The 19,665-nt window shown below is 46.9% G+C and overlaps 1 protein-coding gene across 1 annotated transcript in view; it reads left to right on the top strand.

Moving 5' to 3' along the window:
- Cdh26 (cadherin 26) overlaps positions 1-19,665 on the top strand; it is a 52,769-nt gene that overhangs the window by 25,330 nt on the left and 7,774 nt on the right. Inside the window, exons 7-13 of the mRNA XM_059258987.1 lie at positions 1,071-1,256; positions 2,578-2,846; positions 5,035-5,177; positions 7,883-8,128; positions 9,897-10,112; positions 10,619-10,749; positions 18,271-18,324. Coding sequence (XP_059114970.1) covers positions 1,071-1,256; positions 2,578-2,846; positions 5,035-5,177; positions 7,883-8,128; positions 9,897-10,112; positions 10,619-10,749; positions 18,271-18,324 — 1,245 coding nt within the window. The remainder of the gene's footprint in view (positions 1-1,070; positions 1,257-2,577; positions 2,847-5,034; positions 5,178-7,882; positions 8,129-9,896; positions 10,113-10,618; positions 10,750-18,270; positions 18,325-19,665) is intronic.

Consider the following 19,665-nt stretch of genomic DNA (forward strand, 5'->3'; position numbering starts at 1 on the left):
GTGGAAAACCTGTCTCCAAAAGCAAGATTGGAGCCTTCAAGATGGCCCAGTGGGTAAAGGAGCATGCTGCCATCCTGGCAACTTGAGTTCCATCCCTAAAACTTAGATAGAAGAATAGAACTGACACTTTCAAGTTATCCCGGGGTGGGGTAGGGTGGGGAGGCTTCTGCATATATATGTTCATGCACACACTAATTGTTTCTGAGGGGACTTTTCCTTGATGACCCACTCAACATCCTGCACCTCTCCTGGATACTCCAAGCATTTTTGTTCTTCCATCTTCCTTGTGCTTTATTTAATGAATTTATTTATTCTAGTTTCTGCCCAATCTCCTCCTCCTCACACATGCATTCCATTGTCAGCTCCTTGGGGATATTTATTATTATTATTAATTTTTTGCCAGTGCATAGTAACTGTTGCATTAATGATTCAACCAATTAATTTTAAAATGGGTCATTTAAATTTTTTAATTACACAAACCAACGTAGAATGTTTTCAAATGAAAGTACCTCATCTAAAAGTTTATACAAATGGCAAAATAATGTTACAGTTAAGCCTTGTGTCAGAGCCTTCCCTGGCTTAGGAAAAATCTATGCTCTCAAAGTAAGTCTGGAAAAAAATACTCCACTGTCCTGCCACGCTTGCTTAGAGATTCTCTACAAAAACTACTGAAAAATGAATGTTTCAAGGAACTGTGTGTGCTGAAAAGATGAGCACCTTGATCCAAATAAGTATCTCCCCATTGTGGAAGAGCTAGGATGCTTAAGACATGTGGGCTGGGGTGTGTATTTTATCTTAAAAATTCTCAGTAAAATAATGTGCTGAGTTGGATTGAAGAATGCCTTTAGAATCACCCAGCTTTAGACACAAAGTCTTAAGGAATGCCATTGATAGGAAAGACCATGTTCCTCACTTAATGGTGTTTCTAACATAGCTGGAGGAATTCAAATGCTTGAAGGTCAAGGGTGTCTCCATGAGGGCCCGGCCCCTCCTTCTCTACCCACCACCATCCTCTTCTCCATGGTGTGTCTTTGTGTCTGTGACATGGATATGATGATTATTTCTTCTAGTATAACATTCAAATTTCTGAAAATCAAGTCGAGTGGGGCATGTTGTATCTCCCTGTTCAAGACAGAGATTCACCATTTACGCCAGCTTGGAGAACACAATTCAACATACTGGATGGCAATGAGGAGGAACATTTTGACATCATGACTGACCCTGAAACCAACCAAGGGGTATTAAATGTTATCAAGGTAAAGTCAGAGCCAGGTGGTGGTGGATGCTGTGGTCCTTGTCTAGAGAACAAGCCATAAGGACAAAAGGGTTGTACCTGCTAAACACTCCTGAGTGCATACTGTGTCCTGTGCCACTCTTAGAAGAATGTGGGACCCTCTGAGCCCTTTGTGTAGAGGCCAAGGGCTCCTCCTGCAAAAACAATAATAATCAAACTTTTTATGTTATTCTTTGACATTTTTCTTCTTGTTATTACAGGCAAAATTTACCATGTTCACATAAGACTGGAGTTTTTATTATTTTTTTATGTGATGAAAAATGAACTCAAAAGAATATTTTTTGGGGACAGGGTCTCATGTATTGCAGACTGGCCTTGAACTTATCATATAGTAGAGGATTCTCTTGAACTTCTGATCTTTTCTCTAACTCTGGAGTGCTGGGATTATGTATGTACACCACCATGCTTGCTCTGTGTGATGATGCGGATGGAACCCAGGGCTTTGTGCATGACTGGTTGGACCACACTCACACTTCCTTTAAAATATTCCTCTAAGTGAAAGTTCTTCTTTTAATCTCTTTGTTTAAACCATTTTAAACGTTTGAAGTGTAAATATTGAGACATTTGTGTGGGTTGTAATGTGTGATGAGTCTGAGGAAGCTGGCCCAGGGGGAGAATATCAAAGATCAGGGAGATCCTTTACGTAAAATCACATAGCTGAGAATAGTGGGTTCTGACAAGAGCAGGTAGATACCAGTGCTTTTAGTCTTTGTGGCTTTCAAGGAGACCTAAGAATGGCCAGTTTCTCCCTCACAGTGCAGCTAAGTCAACTGGAAGGACCAGCCAGAGTCAGTACCTCTGGGTGGAGTCGAGATTCTGCCTGTCAGGTGAACACGCTCCAGGAAATATTAAGGAGCCACAGTGCACACTGTTAATAGCAAGTATCTGACAACCTTCTGCACAGTCACCTGCCGTTGAGTTGGTCAACCTCCTGGCTTCTCAGTCCTTCCAAGTCCCAGGCCACTTTGTACCCTGAGTAGCTATGATCATTAGTATCTATATTTCTCTAAGTTCCTCTGATTTTTTTCCTGTGGTACAGTTAACACTTGAATGTTTCATGAGTTCTGGTTTTTGTTGCATTTTTCATCACCTTCTGATGGAGGACGGCTCTGTGCAGCCGCTGGAGGAGGAGAAAGAGAGTGAACCACATGAGTGATTTGAAAGGGAGCTGAAGACTAGCTTTTGATCACCTCCCTCCTCTGCTGGATCTCTGGTGCCTCTGCTAAGCCTCCTCCAGCCAGGGGAGCAGTGGGCACTAATCAAGCCCTCTCTTACCTTGGCAGCCTCTGGATTATGAAACTCAAGCAGCACACAGCCTCATCATTATTGTAGAGAATCAGGAACAGCTCTTCTCTTGTGAGGAGGGCCAATTGCAGCCATCAACAAAGGTGGTGGCCAGCACCACTGTGAGCGTGAAGGTGGTGGATGCCAATGACCCACCAGCCTTTCACCCCAGGACCTTCATCATCAGTGAGGAGGATGGAGCCAGGCCTGGCATCCAGCTGGGATATTTCAATGCTACAGACCCAGACAGGATCACCAGCCAGATAAGGTGGGCACAGAGGAGCAGGCAGCAAGGCTGTCTACAGGGTAGAGCTTGTGGCCACCTGGCTGTTAGAGAATGCTACTGAGATTGGTTCAGCCCCAGGAGTAAAAGTGTAAGAAGCTGCCTGGTGATTGGCTGGGTTAACCCAACTTGCACCCTAACCCTGTAGCACCCCCTTGGAGTCCCCCCACTTACTCCCCTTTGACCCTTCAGAGTCTTTTTTTTTTGTATAAAAATGATTTGTTACATATTTCTATGTCTCTCTTTGCCAGATGTCTTAGCTCTCTTGCTTCAGGATAAATACCTTTAATAATATTTATTATTTTAAATGAAATACTTAATAGTCAAATCTTTTTAATGAAGTATATATGTGTTACCACTTTAAGAGTTCAGTCTGCGTCACTGTATATGTTCATATGCCACCTAGAATATCCTTTTGTTTACCGAGAATGAAGCTCTGTACCCAGTAAAGCCAACTCCCCAGGCCCCTTCCCAGACCCTCTTTCACTTCCCCAGATCCCCTCCCCCAGGCCCCTCCCCTCAACCTCTTTTCCAGTCCACTTCCTCTCCTCCCTTCCCCAGACCCCTGGTAGCCACCTCTCCACTTCCGGTCCCTATGTCCTGACCACCCCAGTGATGGAGTCCTACTTTGTGGCCTCAGACATGCTTAGTCGAGGTGTTGGCTGTGTGTCTTCTGTGGCAGGGTAGAGGTATCTGCAGAGCCAAGTTAGTCTTGCTATGTTCTGTCTAATGTACATCAGTTGAAGTTAGTTACTGTTCATGCCCAAATTTATCTTGAGGGCTCTTTGGCCTCAGATGAACTATGGATGAACTCTTGGGTTTCTACCCCTGGCTTGTAAACACTATAAAACCACAGGAACTTCTAGAACCTTCCCTAATCATTAAAGTTGTACATGAGAAAACAGTCTCTTTAAGAGTTCCGACCCATTGACTATCAAAGAGGAATCATGGTGGACCTGTTGAAAGCATTTTCCCTGATGAAGAAGACAAAAGCCATGGAGAAGCTGTCCTTCTCTGGCCCTCACTTTACCTGAGCTTTGCGCTGCTGGCTTGAGTACAGAAGCCCCTTATACTGTGTGGTCCCTCCAGAGCCACAGCGGTTGGAAGCCTGACATGGTTCCAATGGATACCATCTGATGCCAGCTACCGTCAGAAATCCCAGAGTGTTCTGCTCACCTCCTAAAATGGCTCCAGGGTCACAGTGAGGGGTGGGAGGATGACCTTCAGGAAAGAGAATCCTTTAGGATCTGCTACAAAGCAGACACCCCAGGAGGATCAAGACCCATGCTTGTGTGGCACACTGTGCAGAACAGGAAGCCACCATCTGCTGGTACCTAAAGACTGGTTCTGTTCATGCACCAAATAGTTTCTCAAGGCAGACAAAGTTATGCTCAGGCCACCCAGGAAGAGGGCACTTATTATAGTGACCCTGGACCTGGCACATTGGAGATATCTTAACTGCCATACCAGGGCTTTCTTTAAGCTCATGAGCACTTAAATAAGCACTTGGATTTCAATTGTCTCTGGATTCTCAAGTTACTTGTAATGGGAATGTAGTTGACTTAGTCAGTGTTCTGTTGCTGTGAAGAGGTGCATCACCACATCACCATGACAACTCTTGAAAAAGAAAGTGTTTAATTGTAGCTTGCTTACTGTTTCAGAGGTTTAGTCCATTATAGCATGGTAGGAAGCATGGTGGTCTGCAGGCAGAAAAGGGGCTGGTCAAGTAGCTGAGAGTTCTACATCTGGATCCACAGGCATCAGGAAGAGAGAGAACCTCTGGGCTTGTCTTGGGCTATTGAAGCTGCAATGTCCACTCCCAGTGACACACTTCCTCCAACAAAGCTATACCTCTTAATCCTTTCAAATAGTGCCATTCCCTGGTCACCAAGCTTTCAAATCTATGAACTGTATGAGGCCATTTGTGTTCAAACCACCACAGAAGTTCTATGATATATTTTGATTTGTCATTAAAAATATTCTTGAGGCAAAGTCTTGAACCCATAGATATATATAGAACCATATATAGAATAGCTGAAGATGGTCTTGAACTCATGATCCCTTGACTCCACATCCCAAGTGCTGGAATGACAAATATGCACCACCATGACCATGATTTGTCTTTTGGTAAAGCTTTCTAATTTAAAAAATATGTCTGTGTTCCTTCTACAAGATACAAACTGGTTCATGATCCAGCAAATTGGGTGACTGTGGATGAAAAATCAGGAGTGGTCACCACCAAGAGGCAAATAGACCGGGAGTCCCCTCATGTGAATGACAGCTTTTACACAATCATTGTCCATGCAGTTGACAATGGTGAGTACTGAGGCAAAGCTGGGAACTGAGGGTGGTGACTCTGGCCTCCTACAGGAGGCCATTTTTAGCATCACTGAGGAAATTACAAAATAAACCTTGTTTTCACTTTGCCTCGATGCTGGAGATTATTTCTGATATTAACTGCTGAAATGGTAAACTAGGGACCAATACTGCTGAAGGAGGGCAGCGTTCACTCAGCAGAGACAATTAAAGCAGCGAGGAGACTGCCATCAGGACCATCATGCTCATCTGTTCACAAGATAACGCAGTAGCTCTTTGTCAAGCCCAACGATGTGTGATAAATATTTAGCAGTTTCCTGTACCTAGAATGGCTCATAAGCTCTAGCAAATGCGACTGAGTGGAATACATTTGTCATAAACTAGGACGAGTGGTTTTAAAAACATGTCTTAGCATATTTCTCCAAATTCCCACAAGGCTGAAGTTAAACGCATCAAAATATAAAACTGTGCCTAAAGAAGTCTGTGGATAAAAACCCAGGTTCCTGCCCAACCAATTTGCATAATTATCGGGTATAATTGTCAGTAAAGTAAGAGCCTAGCCGAAGTCCAAGGGAGAGAAGGAGGCCAACCAGAACTCCAGGGTGTCACGATTCTGTTGTGGATGGTTTCATGATTGCCATGACTCATTTTTAATTAGAAAAGATGATTTGTAAATAATCATAAATTTGTTGCCATGATCCCATTCTGCCCTCCCTTGTACTCCCCAGTCCTTGTGATTTCCATCAGAATAATTTAGAGATCATGAATGGAAGTGTAGAGATAGATGAGTGTATTATAGAGAAAGTAGGGGACCTCACTCAGGGATGAGAGTGGACAGTGGCCATTGGGCCCATTGAGGAGGAAAGCATACTTATGGGGTGAGGAGAGTGGCCAGTGGCCAGAGAGGCCACCCACTAACATTCACTTTTAAATGGGCTTTATACTATCCCTAAAATCTCTAAAATAGACACCTTCCTGAGAGATGTTTCCCTCCCCAGTGATTGACAGGTCTTTGTTCTTTACCAGATTTGTAGTATTATTTGTAACAGATTATTACCAGGTAGTCACAATCTTTCAGACAGTTCTGATTGATTGCCATGTCTCCACCTGGGGTCAGAGTCCAGAGTTTTAGTATCTAGTTTTACCGGCTGCTGCTTATGAGGGAAGATCCACCCTCGGTGACCCCAAAACTTGCTAAGACCTGACCAGTCACCTAGCAGATTCACATGTGGTATTAGCATCCCAGCACACTTTTCCAGCTTCTCCCAGTACAACACCTTATAAAACTGTGTAGACCACCATGACAGGCAAGATCCTCACCAGGCCAGAACTGACCCCATCTTCCCTGGGGATCCCACATGCTACCCTTTTACAGGTACTCATTTCCTGTTAACACCACCTTAACACATAACATGGCTGACAGGACATGCAGTGCTTCTAGACGCTACTTCATCTACAAATGGCTGGAGACGTCGAGGATTTGGGTGCTTTTCTTGGATGAGTCTGACTTTTCATATAGGCAAGAAACAGACTGAGCACAGGCCTGGGCCGGTCTTGGAATTGAAAGAGAAATGGCTGGATGTTTTAGTGAGTGGCTTCATCCTTGGCAGACCTGAGCATGGTCATTTCCCAGGCCTGTGTGCACATGCAGGGCTCTCTCAATGGATGGACCAGGTCTGGAAGGCCTTACACTCCCACTCTGTAAATAAATGACTGTGGAAGGGCAAGTCTCATCCAGGCCCAGGCTGGGGAAGTGAGATGGAGAGTACTCTATCTCACAGAAAGTGCACCCCCATCTTCACAGGTCAAGTCTTATGAGTTGAGGTGGGGCGATGGGTGGGGGAACCCCACTTTCCTGCTCCTGGGGAAACTGGTTCTCTTCTGGCTTCTGTGAAGGATTTGTAGCACAGAGACTGGCTACAACTTTTTCTTTGCAAATCAGGTTCCAGTCCAACCTCCTGTGTCCTGTTAGCACACTGATTTTGCAATTCAAATAGAGAGGCAGGGGTAGAGGATGCATCAGGTGTGTTCCCCCCATGGGGACCGGCATCACAGGTGTGTTCCCCCCATGGGGACCAGCATCACAGGTGTGTCCCCCCCATGGGGATTGGCATCACAGGTGTGTTCCCCCTATGGGGACTGGCAGAAGCAGGGTTGGCAAGGTCAGCCTGGCCTTGTTTGCACTGCATCTCAAAGCTGGGTAAAAGGGGGGCTCTTTCTCCCAGTTAAGACACTGCTGGGTTTTGTTTGTTTGATTGATTTTCTCTTAAATTATTCCTTTATTTATTCATTTAGCCACCATTTTATTAGTTCTTTGAGAATTCCATATAATGTATTTTGATCATTTTTACTCGTCTCTATCAACTCCTCTCCAGATGCCTCGGCCCTCCCCTACATGCCCGACTCTTCTTATCTTTTTAAAACCCATCAGGAACAGTTCATGCTGTCCATATATACTCGTGTGTGTGTGTGTGTGTGTGTGTGTGTGTGTGTGTGTGTGTGTGTGTGTGTGTGTCCATTGGACAGTAGTCAACCAACCAGGGCCACACCCTGACTGAAAATTAACTCTCTCTCCAGAGAGCTAGCAATTGTCACAAGCCCTCCTAGCTCAGGGCTGTTGACACTGTCCTTTTTTGTAGGTTCATTTTCATTCTTTCACTTGAGTACTTTAACCTCCTGTTACCTGGGATTCCTTCCTTTCCAAGGCCTCCCTCAGCTGACTGGCACAGGGACCCTGATGCTTTTCCTGTCTGACGTCAATGACAATGCTCCAACTCTCCAGTCCCATTCTCAACACTTGGAGATGTGTGAGTCTGCAGGGAACAAGCCCTTGCTCTTGGAGGCCGAGGATGCAGACCTGGACCCCTACTCTGACCCCTTTACTTTTGATTTGGACTCGGCCCAGAGAGATGTATATGATACTTGGATGCTGAGGACAAAGCATGGTGAAGGTTTGTATGGGTTGAGGGCTAACCCAGACTGCAATAAGTGATTGAGGGAGAGGACAGGGGCACAGAGTCTCGAGTGACCCTTGGAGAACCTAAAGAGTGTGTTGTGTGGGAGGCCAGCCAGGCTTACTTCCCGAGTCCCAGGAAGGACTCGGCACAAGGACTGGGGTGAGCTTGCCTGGTGGAGTGTTGCATGCCTGCTGTTGCTCATGGCTTTCCTGACATCATGGAAGAAGATGACTGACTGCTCTGTGCTCTTCTGTTCCCATTTTCATCCAGGTCCTTGTCCTTGTAGTGAACAGCAGTCATGGCTGTAACAGTATTCATGACGCGCTTTGAGTCCTAGAGCATGTCATCATATGACTTTTTCTGGGAAGATGTAAAGAAGTGTCTATTTACCCTGAATAGAGAGACAGACAGACCAAAGAGAGGAAGACTCCATCCCAGTTCAACTTGGAAAGATGAGTGTTTTTACAGGAGCAAAGACAAGTCAAAGGCAGCTACTCATCAGGGCATCTCTGAGGAACAGAGAGGCAGGTGTACTTGATGTAACCACCCCACTCTCGTCAACCTTCCATTTCTTACATAGCCTACCAATCCCCAAGACCACATGTGGTGGGGGCTAGAATCTCAGGTAAGGGGCTGGCGACTCCTTCATCACCATCACCATAGACAGAGCACCACTCTGTTGTCCCACTTGTTCCATTACTGGAGCCAAGGACTAAAGTCTGTAGTAGCTCATTGGTGCTCTCTGTTTGCTGATGCCAATGGGATGTGGTGCCTGGAAGACATGTCTCCACCTCACTTGTCTACCTGAGCTTGGTCACGTCACGGTAGGGTGTGAACTTGCAGAAGTGAAGCTAGTCTTGGGACGTCCCCTCTAAGGCTGCAGTTGTCTCATTTTGCCTGTGGCAGTAATGGGGTAGCTGCAGGGATGGAGGCCTTGCTCCACATTGTTAGGGACAGAAGTTCCCTTCTCTCTTAGGGACCTTCACTTATGCAAACCCAGGATTATTGACTTTAACCACAGAAAAGACTTTCAGGATGAGCCAGAGTGAAGGGGCACTGGAGTTTATTAAAATTTTGAGAGAAATAGGCTCTTGGGCGAGTATAAGATATACCTAAGTGTGGGGTATGGTTTTCTCAAGGCAGAGTCCCAGGTAAGTGCATCTATAGTGGGTGTAGACAGTGTCCTATAGGTATCAGCAAGATCCTATAGGTATAGGCAGGATTCTATGGGTCTAAGTAGAATCCTGTGGGTGTTGGCAGGATCCTATAGGTACAGGCAGGATCCTGCAGGTGTGAGCAGGATCCTGTGGGTGTAGGTCAGATCCTGTAGCTTTTCTGAGTTGCTTTTTCAGATAGTATAATTTACAGTAAGGTTTAAAGGTTACAGACTTTTCTTCTGTCAATAAAGTTGTAAAGTAGGTTTATGAGGGGCCTTGTTTATGTTTAGGAACGAGGGGTGCTAAAAACTCAAGGCTGTAGATCATTTGGGCCCTAAGTTAGCACAGCTTATCTGCCATCCTCACTTGGGGTATCTTTAGGAAGACATGCATGGTCCTCTCCGTAGGCAATTTGGCTTTATCAATGGTGTCCGACAGAAAAGGCTGTCCAGATCCTGGAACAAAGGGCCTCTTTTCTTTCCTGTGTGCTCCTTACTTTCTGATTTTCTATCTTGTCCCATTTCCATGCAGAGCCTTGTCCCTGGGGGGAGGCAAGAGCTACACATGGGGCAATTGAGCCTACTCATGTCTTTCTGCCTTTGCAGGGCGCTCTGCTGAACTTATAATGCTGAGAAGCCTCCCTCCCGGGGATTACTTGGTGCCACTATTCATAGGAGACAGACAGGGCCTCACTCAGAAACAGACAGTCCACGTGAGGATCTGCTCCTGTCCCAGCGGATCTAAGTGCGAGAATCGCTCAGACACGGGCCTCCTGTGGTGGGCCCTGTCCCCTATGTGTGTGGCAGTCCTGGCACTGGCAGGTCAGTACTTCCTGGGAGCTGCCCTCTCACTGACCAAAGGACAAGGGAACAGCTCTGCGTGGGTGAGAAGAGGATGAGCTGTGGGTTTGTTCAGGTCAAAGATTGCCAGACACACTAATTAACCAAAATTCAGCTTCTATCAGCAGGCAATTATATAAACAATCCACAGAGGAACACCGTCCAAGGGTGAGCTGTTTGCAGTAACCATGGTTATAGCAGTCCACAGGTGTACAGGTGTCTAGGTTCCTGGGCTTGGCTAAGGTTAATAAGGGCATTAGTTATTCCAAGAAACAATAGACTATTCCTGGCCAGTTAATAAGCAGTGAATTCAGCGAGAAGTGTTGGCATCTACCTAAGGCCCACATGCTGTTAAGCTGCTCATCTCCTATGATGATTTAGATGGAACCTGACCCTGTCAGGTGGCAGCTGAGTGGACTTGAAGGAAACCTGGTTCTCCGAGACCTCTGACAGGGTGAGCTTGCTCAGTCCTTTCTGTTCTGTCACAGCTGCTCTGCTTTTCCTGCTGAGGTGCCACTTTGCATTTGGACCCAAGAGGCTCGGAGGCTTCATCCCAAGTGACAATGGCCACCAGACACTGATTGTGTACAACGAGGAAAGCAAAGCCCTTTCCGCCCAGGTAGGGACTGTGGAGCAGTGTGTTGCATGGCTGCAACGTCAACAGCACAAATCTGTACAGCACACGCTTCATAGACTAACTTTGTGTGTGTGTGTGTGTGTGTGTGTGTGTGTGTGCGCGCGTGTGCGCGTGTGCGCGTGTGTGTGTGTGTGTGTGTGTGCGCGCGTGTGCGCGTGCGTGTGTGTGTGTGTGTGTGTGTGTGTGTGTGTGTGTGTGTGCGCGTGTGTGCGCACCTGCATGTATGTCTGTACACCAGGTATGGACACTACCTGCAGAGGCCAGAAACGAGTATCAGATCCCCTGGAACTGGAGTTACTAGTTGTGACGGTTTGGGGCCACCATGTGGATGCTGGGAACTAACCGGGATCCTCTGGAAGAGCAGCCAGTGCTCTTAACCACTGAGCCATCTCTCAGGCCCTCATTTCTTTATTCTTCATTTATATTTGAGTGACACACAGGAAAGCATTTCTTCCAAAATTTCATATCACAGCCAGATGCATTTGTGTTTTGTCATTGGTTCTCAATCATGCTCAGTTTTTTCTCTAGGGGACACTTGGCAATGCCTGGAAGTACTTTGGATGGCCACAATTAGAAGATGCTATGGGCCTCTAGTGGGCTGAGGCCAGGGCTGTAGCCAAATATCACCCAATATAGAATTATCTGGACCAGTGTCCCCAGTGCTGGCTTGAGAAACCGAGCTCAGAAGAAAACAATTCTGCCAGGTTGAGGCTTCTTGGTGGCATTGTTTCACTCCCTGGTGAAATCCCAGCTGCCTTCTCTGCCATGGTTGGCCTTCCTGTAACAGAACCACTGTTCCATCCTCCTACAACACAGAGAAGAGATCCCCCTAGTTTTGTAGGGATAAGACTCGACTCTCTTTCTGCCTTTACATCTGATGACTTTGTGTATTTGAGCCAGCCACTATTTGAGCTCACATTCCCATCTGAGTCCTAAAGTGGTGGAGTCAGCTCCCCAGGTGCTGGATTGGAAGACAGTACCTAAGAACGTGCCCAACACAACTCAACCTTCGTGGAGTCAGGACCAGCAACAGCTGGATTTTCCTGCCTCCTGTTGCTGAAATGGAGCTTTCTCTTGTCCCTCTAGCTACTTTGTGCTGGGTCACATGGGCAATGAGATGATGTGTCATGAACTCTCCTGTCTGTCTTCATGGGAACTAGGAATGGCTGATCTAACAAACAGTAAAAAGGTCAAAAGGAAGTCCTGTCTTTCTGGACATTGGACATGCCCTGTGTCACATTCTCATTGCTGACATTAAGCACTCAGCAGAAAAAAACTGAAGACAGACTGTTGTTGGTCTGGTTGTTTTTTTCTTTCTCTTGACTCATGGTTCAGGAGACTTAATCCATCATGGTGAGGAATGCATGGTGTCTGGAGTGAGTGGGTCGGTGGTGGCAGGAGCATACAGGAATGCCTTCTCTCATGGTAAGGGAGCTCAGGCCCAACTCCAGAGTCATGCTATGACTCTCAAAAGCCCACCCCAGTGACCCACCTCTACCTGCTGTGTCTCCCTCACCATAGATTCCATACTCTCCCCCAAACAGTAGCTGAGAAACAAGTGTTCTGAGAGCTGAGACCCAATCAACCTGAGTTATGATTCCACATTGGTGAGCATCAGTTAGGTTATTTTGCAGGCCCTGGGTTTTCGTATGTAAAGTGCGGTCAGTGTTTCCACTCCCTTGCAGTTTATTGGACAATTTAATCAAAGTCATGTCCTCGGCTGAGCACTGACAGGCACGCAGTAAATGCTGGCAGCTGACCCCACTGGTACAGAACACCATTTCAACATGCTCTTGCCTACTTGTCTATCCATCTCACCTGACCATGCCAGCCAATACAGTCCCTACACCAGGAACATTCTGTTCTTTGGGGAAGACTCCATTTAAGATGCCACTCACCTATGCTGTCACATTCTGCTGCTGAGATGATCTCTGGGATCTTGTAGATGTCTGCCTGTTTGTGGGGAGGCTGGTAGTCCCCACTGAAGCACTTATCAACACTGGAGTCCCTTGGGGATGATTTCTGCTGAATGAGGATAGGATGAGACCCCAAGTCCCATTGCTGGTGCCTTAGGAAAGAATGATTTTTGAGATCTGGGGTCTCATCATATAACATGACATAAAACTCTGCACAGTAGGAAGTTCACCCTCCCAACCAGCCATTGAAAATGACAAACAGTAAAACATCTTCTCCCCAGATGCATCATCAGGGTGTATGGAATAAATGGCTCTTCCCAGACAACACTGTTGTATGTTTTAGGTTGCAGGGTTCTTTGCTTGCTGATCTTTATGACTACCCTCGGACCTCTGTCGTATTTCTTTCTCTGGTTTTCACAGATGCAGCCAACTGGGGAAGATCAGATGCCTGCTCTGTCCTTCAGCACAGCTGCTGCCAGTGCTAAGCCTGATGTGAAGGTAACACACCTCTGTAGACTCTGTCTGCTGTTAGTTCTGCAGGAGAAACACCCCAGCTGCTTCTCTGGCCCATGGGTAACGAGGCTTCTGGACAAGGAACTGGAGAGGTTCCTTGGGTTTTCTCAGTGTTCAGTTCAGTGTAGTTTAGAACTGTTTACAAACTTGCCCAATCTTTCTTTATTTTGAAAGCCAAAAATGACTCTGGGCTGTGGAATTTAAGGACAGGACCAGGGTCTCTGCTACCCTGTTCATTCAGCCCTGCTAATCAGGGAGGTACACCTTGTCCCTATAACTACAACCATGGTGTGTGGGCTGGCATTACTTTTCTTTCATTCTTTGGTCTGGAAGTTTCTGGAGGCCAGGGCATTATCTAGGTGTGCCTTATTGGGCAACCCTGAGGTGTGTACTGTGTGTGCTCAGTCCCATTGAGTTCACACTAGAACTATACCGGGGAGCGGGAGGTTGGGGGATGTGTGTGTTAGTTGTGTTTCTGTAATAAAAGAGCAATTTACAAAAGGAAGAGTTCATTTTGGCTTAAGGTTCCAGAAGGAGAGTCCATCATAATGGGGAGACATGGGAGGGGTAAGAGATAGGAGATCACATCTTGATCACACACAGGAAGCAGGGAGGCATTTAGAAGTGGGGTGAAGGTATAAACTCTCAAAGCCCACCCCTAGTGACACACTTTCCCCTGAAAAGCTCCTTCCTAAAGGTTCCATAACCTCCCCAAACAGCAGCACTAGCTGAAATCTATGGAGTACATTTTCATTTAAACCACCACAGTGCTGGTTCCTACTTTACAGGGGAGAAAATTGAGGCTTTTTGGCCTCAAGTTTTTGGTGTCTCTGAGCTTCCTTCCCTGGGTCCTGCATACACTAAGGACACTCACGATGACAGTTAGATGATCAGCCTCTGTCCACACTTTCTCAGAGCTAAGGAGCCACTTGGGACAGTTGCTAGTGCAATGCTTTGAACTCTGTGGCAAAGGAGATATCTTCAAGCTAGTGTCAGGATCCACTGACAGCTGCATTTCCTTTATGGAGTGTGTGTGTGTGTGTGTGTGTGTGTGTGTGTGTGTGTGTGTGTGATATGTGCTTACGTGCTTGAGGGTGCACATGTATACACTGTGGTTGGAGGCCAGAAGTCAACCTCTGGCGTCCTTCCTTAGGATCCATCTCCTATGTTTGTTTGGTTTTTGAGTCAGGGTCTCTCACTGGGAGCAGAGCCTCAATTAGACTAAACCGGCTGGATGGCAAGCCTCAGGGGTCCTCTGCTTTCCACCGCCCCAAGGTTGGAAGTCAGACAGATACCACTACTTCCAGCTTTTTAATTTATGTGAGTGCTGGGGATTAAACTTGGGTCTTCAGGCTTGTGCAGAAGCCATTTTGTCCACTGAGGTATTTCTCCAGCCCACCCTTTGAAATTTCGCTTTAGTATCAACGGGAAAGACTAAATTAAAATACAGAGATTATCTTAGTTAGGTTTTTATTACTGTGAAGAGACACCATGGCAACTTATAAGGAAAACATTTAATTGGGTCTGGCTTACAGGTTCAGAGGTTTAGCCCATTACGGGTCGTGGCGACACACAGCCAGGGTGCTGGAAAAGTAGCTGAGAGTTCTGCATCATCCTTAGGCTGCAGGTAGAGAGAGACACTGGGCCTGGCTTGAGCATCTGAAACCTCAAAGCCCACCCCTAGTGACACACTTCCTCCAACAAAACCACACCTCCTAATAGTGCCACTCCCTATGAGCTCATGGAGGCCATTTTCATTCAAACCACCACAGAGATCTTATGCAAACATCACTTGCTATCAGATCTCTTAAATCTAAACTATCCATTTGTCACCATCCCTCCTAGACCTACCCTATGTGCTCACTCACATTTTAGGGATCTGTGTCAGCCATAGGAGCTCTGGACCCCTCGTCTCACCCCATCAGGTACCCTGTGCTTCTGGTCTTCTCTCTTCACTTCCCGTCCCGTTCTGCTGTCCTTGCCTCTGAGGGTCTGAGCAAGGAGAGCTTTGCAGGATCACAGAGTTAGTTGGCTCCCTGTTGGAAAGAAATGATTATCTTGGAGAAAATCAGCATTTTTCTCAGGACCTTGGTGAGATCCTGCCATGGACAGACCAAGTGTCGTGTGCTCTGGGGACTCCAATGTTACCAAAAGTTGCTCTTGGCTGCAATCACCTCACCAGTGATGGGCAGATAGTTCCTCTGAGAGAGAGGGCCCTTTGGGAAGATTGATAATTCTTTTATATCAAACATGTGCAGAACGAACATCCAGAAGTGGAGTGTCTTCTGAAAGCAGTGTATTCCAACACTTTTCTGTCTAACTGTGTTAGTGGCTGTTGTTTGAGGGGTATTTCAGCTGGTAAACTGTACAAGCTGAGGACCTGAGGTCAAGCTCCAGAATCTGCATAAAACAGACAAACATGTTAGCCACTTGTAACACCATATGCTGGGAATGCAGAGGCACAAGGGTCCCACTTAGCCGTGATATTCTTTCTCTCTCATACACATACAAGTTGTTTGATAGTCCTTATCAAACATGACACATTTCAGACCTTCCACAAACAGAAGCATTTTCTTGTGTTCATCTGAGGGCACCAGAGCTCAATCCCTAAGATTAAAAGCCTGTGAGTGAGCCCACACTGCCTGCTAGCAGAACCCTGGTTCCCACTCCACACAATGTCTGTATTTACCCCACATGCCAACTCTAGAATTACAGCCTTGCTTGGCAAAGTGCTTTTTATGGAATACTTTGAAAGTCAAAAGAAGCTGTAAAGTGAGGGTACCTGTGGACTCTCCCAGGTCTGCCAGAGAACACCTCATATGACTACAGCACATGTCAGAGCCAAGGAGTTACTTGTGCTCTCTCAACATGAGTCTGGGACCCCTCTCATTTGGACCTCACCAGCTTAATAAGTTACTATTTTAATAAAAGTTTAGTTCCTTGGCATATGAGGGAGAGGTATTCAAGGTGTGAAGAGCCAAGGCCTCTTTACATGAGGAAACCTTCTAAGATGGAACTCACGATGTGCAGGACCTTACTGTTGCCTAGGCTGCAGCTGAGCAAAAGGATGCTGTTCTTTGTACAGAATAGATGGTGTGAATCCACCAGCGAGGGTCTGGGCATTGAAGGTATGCTCCTGGAGTCCTGCTAGGCTGGCTTTACGGACACAGAACCTGTTCGGTGGCCCAGCTCAGGGCCTGTGCGGGACCCACATGTATAGGCCCGTGTAGAGTTTGGTGATCTGCTTCTACCATCACCTTGTCAGTCTTCAGTTTTTAACAAAAGGGCCTTCTTTGTGCACCAAGCCCTTCACATTGCATGGCTAGCCCTGCATTCTAGGGATTGAGTAGGTGTCCATACACATGCTGAGGTCCTGGCCATGACCCACTGTGCCTAGTCTGAGAACACAAGGCCTAGTCTGACAGCCTCATGCCCCATTGCTACACAGCAGTGTAAGTCCCTGTGTGGACTCTCTGCTGTGAGTGTCCCTGTGTAGACCCTGCTGTGAGTGTCCCTGTGTGGACTCTGCAGTGAGTGTCCCTGTGTGGACTCTGCAGTGAGTGTCCCTGTGTGGACTCTCTGCTGTGAGTGTCCCTGTGTGGACTCTCTGCTGTGAGTGTCCCTGTGTGGACTCTCTGCTGTGAGTGTCCCTGTGTGGACTCTCTGCTGTGAGTGTCCCTGTGTGGACTCTCTGCTGTGAGTGTCCCTGTGTGGACTCTCTGCTGTGAGTGTCCCTGTGTGGACTCTGCAGTGAGTGTCCCTGTGTGGACTCTCTGCTGTGAGTGTCCCTGTGTGGACTCTGCTGTGAGTGTCCCTGTGTGGACTCTCTGCTGTGAGTGTCCCTGTGTGGACTCTCTGCTGTGAGTGTCCCTGTGTGGACTCTCTGCTGTGAGTGTCCCTGTGTGGACTCTCTGCTGTGAGTGTCCCTGTGTGGACTCTCTGCTGTGAGTGTCCCTGTGTGGACTCTCTGCTGTGAGTGTCCCTGTGTGGACTCTGCTGTGAGTGTCCCTGTGTGGACTCTGCAGTGAGTGTCCCTGTGTGGACTCTGCAGTGAATGTTCCTGTGTGGACTCTCTGCTGTGAGTGTCCCTGTGTGGACTCTGCAGTGAGTGTCCCTGTGTGGACTCTGCAGTGAATGTCCCTGTGTAGACTCTGCAGTGAGTGTCCCTGTGTGGAGCCTCTGCTGTGAGTGTCCCTGTGTGGACTCTATGCTGTGAGTGTCCCTGTGTGGACTCTGCAGTGAGTGTCCCTTTGTGGACTCTGCAGTGAGTGTCCCTGTGTGGACTCTCTGCAGTGAGTGTCCCTGTGTGGACTCTGCTGTGAGTGTCCCTGTGTGGACTCTGCAGTGAGTGTCCCTGTGTGGACTCTGCAGTGAGTGTCCCTGTGTGGACTCTCTGCAGTGAGTGTCCCTGTGTGGACTCTGCTGTGAGTGTCCCTGTGTGGACTCTGCAGTGAGTGTCCCTGTGTGGACTCTGCAGTGAGTGTCCCTGTGTGGACTCTATGCTGTGAGTGTCCCTGTGTGGACTCTCTGCTGTGAGTGTCCCTGTGTGGACTCTGCTGTGAGTGTCCCTGTGTGGACTCTGCAGTGAGTGTCCCTGTGTGGACTCTGCAGTGAGTGTCCCTGTGTGGACTCTCTGCTGTGAGTGTCCCTGTGTGGACTCTGCAGTGAGTGTCCCTGTGTGGACTCTGCAGTGAGTGTCCCTGTGTGGACTCTATGCTGTGAGTGTCCCTGTGTGGACTCTGCAGTGAGTGTCCCTGTGTGGACTCTCTGCTGTGAGTGTCCCTGTGTGGACTCTGCTGTGAGTGTCCCTGTGTGGACTCTGCTGTGAGTGTCCCTGTGTGGACTCTGCAGTGAGTGTCCCTGTGTGGACTCTGCAGTGAGTGTCCCTGTGTGGACTCTATGCTGTGAGTGTCCCTGTGTGGACTCTCTACAGTGAATATCTGCACTGCTGTCTTTAGGACTCCCCCTCTTCAGCAATGAAAAGAAGAGGCATCTCAAGGACTCCTAACCTTGCATTTACAACTGTTACTGATTTATATGAAATCAACAAAATTTCATTCTTCTTAAATTCAAGGGTCATAACATGTTCTTTGAGCCAAGAGGCATGAGAAACCGATCTTCCACACCGGTAAGTACAGCTGTGTATGGTGCCATGAGCATTACCTTGTTCAAAACCACTAAAAGAGGTGGTTTAGGAGAGAAGAGTGGGTTCAAAATACAGTCAATACCCTGCATACCTAGGGTAGAACATGGAGCATGGACCAGAAGTGGTTGAAGCAGCATGAGGGCGATGGCTCAGTCTGTAAGGTGCCCAGGAAAGCATGGTGTGTGTGTGTGTGTGTGTGTGTGTGTGTGTGTGTGTGTGTGTGTGTGTGTGTGAAGCTCACTGGCCAGGCATCCTAGCCAAACTGATCAGTTTAAGGTTTACTGAGGGACCGTGTATCAAAAAATAAAGACTGGGGGTCAGTGACATGGCTCAGCAGGTAAAAGCGATTGCCACCCAAACCTAATGACTGCAGTTACATTCCAGGAACCCATGGTAAATGGCAGGCGAGAATCAGCTCCTGCAAGCTGTCCTCTGACCTCCACACACACTCTGTGGAATAGACAGGACAGCAATCACACAGAGGCATATGCACACAAATAATGAATTTTGATAATAAATGATAATAAATTAATAATTTAAAATGTATAATGGCCCCAAACAATTGACATTAAGTTCAAGCCTCCACACATACATGCACAGACAAGTAGGAACCAGAGACATATATGTACAGTAGTCTCCATTCACATACACAAAACAAGTAGTTAAAACACAGGTTTCTAAGGCCAGGCAGGCACATGGGCATCCATCCTTGAAAACTCATTTGGCTGCTGAGCTGCTGCATTCCTGATCCCAGCAGATGTGCATCTGTGTCTGCCTTTACCCTGACAGGCATCTTGAGATGCTGAGCTGCTGGAGATGGGGTGGGTGGGAAAGATCATCTTCCTTTCCACTAAAGTCCTACCAAGCGTCCATTCTAAATAAGACAGATGAGTGGCTGCTTTAAAGCCTTTTGTGATTGGATATTAACATAACCCACACTTATTAACCAGACTGATGGATTCAAATAATGATGCCGATGAAACCAGACACCACAGAAACGTGGGTGCCGCAGCGAAGTTGCAGAAGTCCACTTCCTGATACCTAATTCTTCTCTCATTGGAATTTGCCTTTTGAAGCATCAAGAAATGTTTGATATATTCCTGGAATCATCCCAAATATCACGAGTATTTAATCAGCCTTGGTCATCCTGGGAAAATTCTCTTTGATTCATTAGACATGGGACAAAAAGCTTAATTTAAGTTCCATAAAAGCCAACTGGGTATTTTGAATCCCAGAAGGGGTTCAAAATGATGAGGACCACCTTCTGTTATATTGAAAAGGTAACATTAGAAAATACAGCTGAAATAATCTGTAAACACCTAA

The sequence above is a fragment of the Peromyscus eremicus genome, chromosome 4, assembly GCF_949786415.1.
Source record: "Peromyscus eremicus chromosome 4, PerEre_H2_v1, whole genome shotgun sequence".
Lineage (NCBI taxonomy): Eukaryota > Metazoa > Chordata > Mammalia > Rodentia > Cricetidae > Peromyscus > Peromyscus eremicus.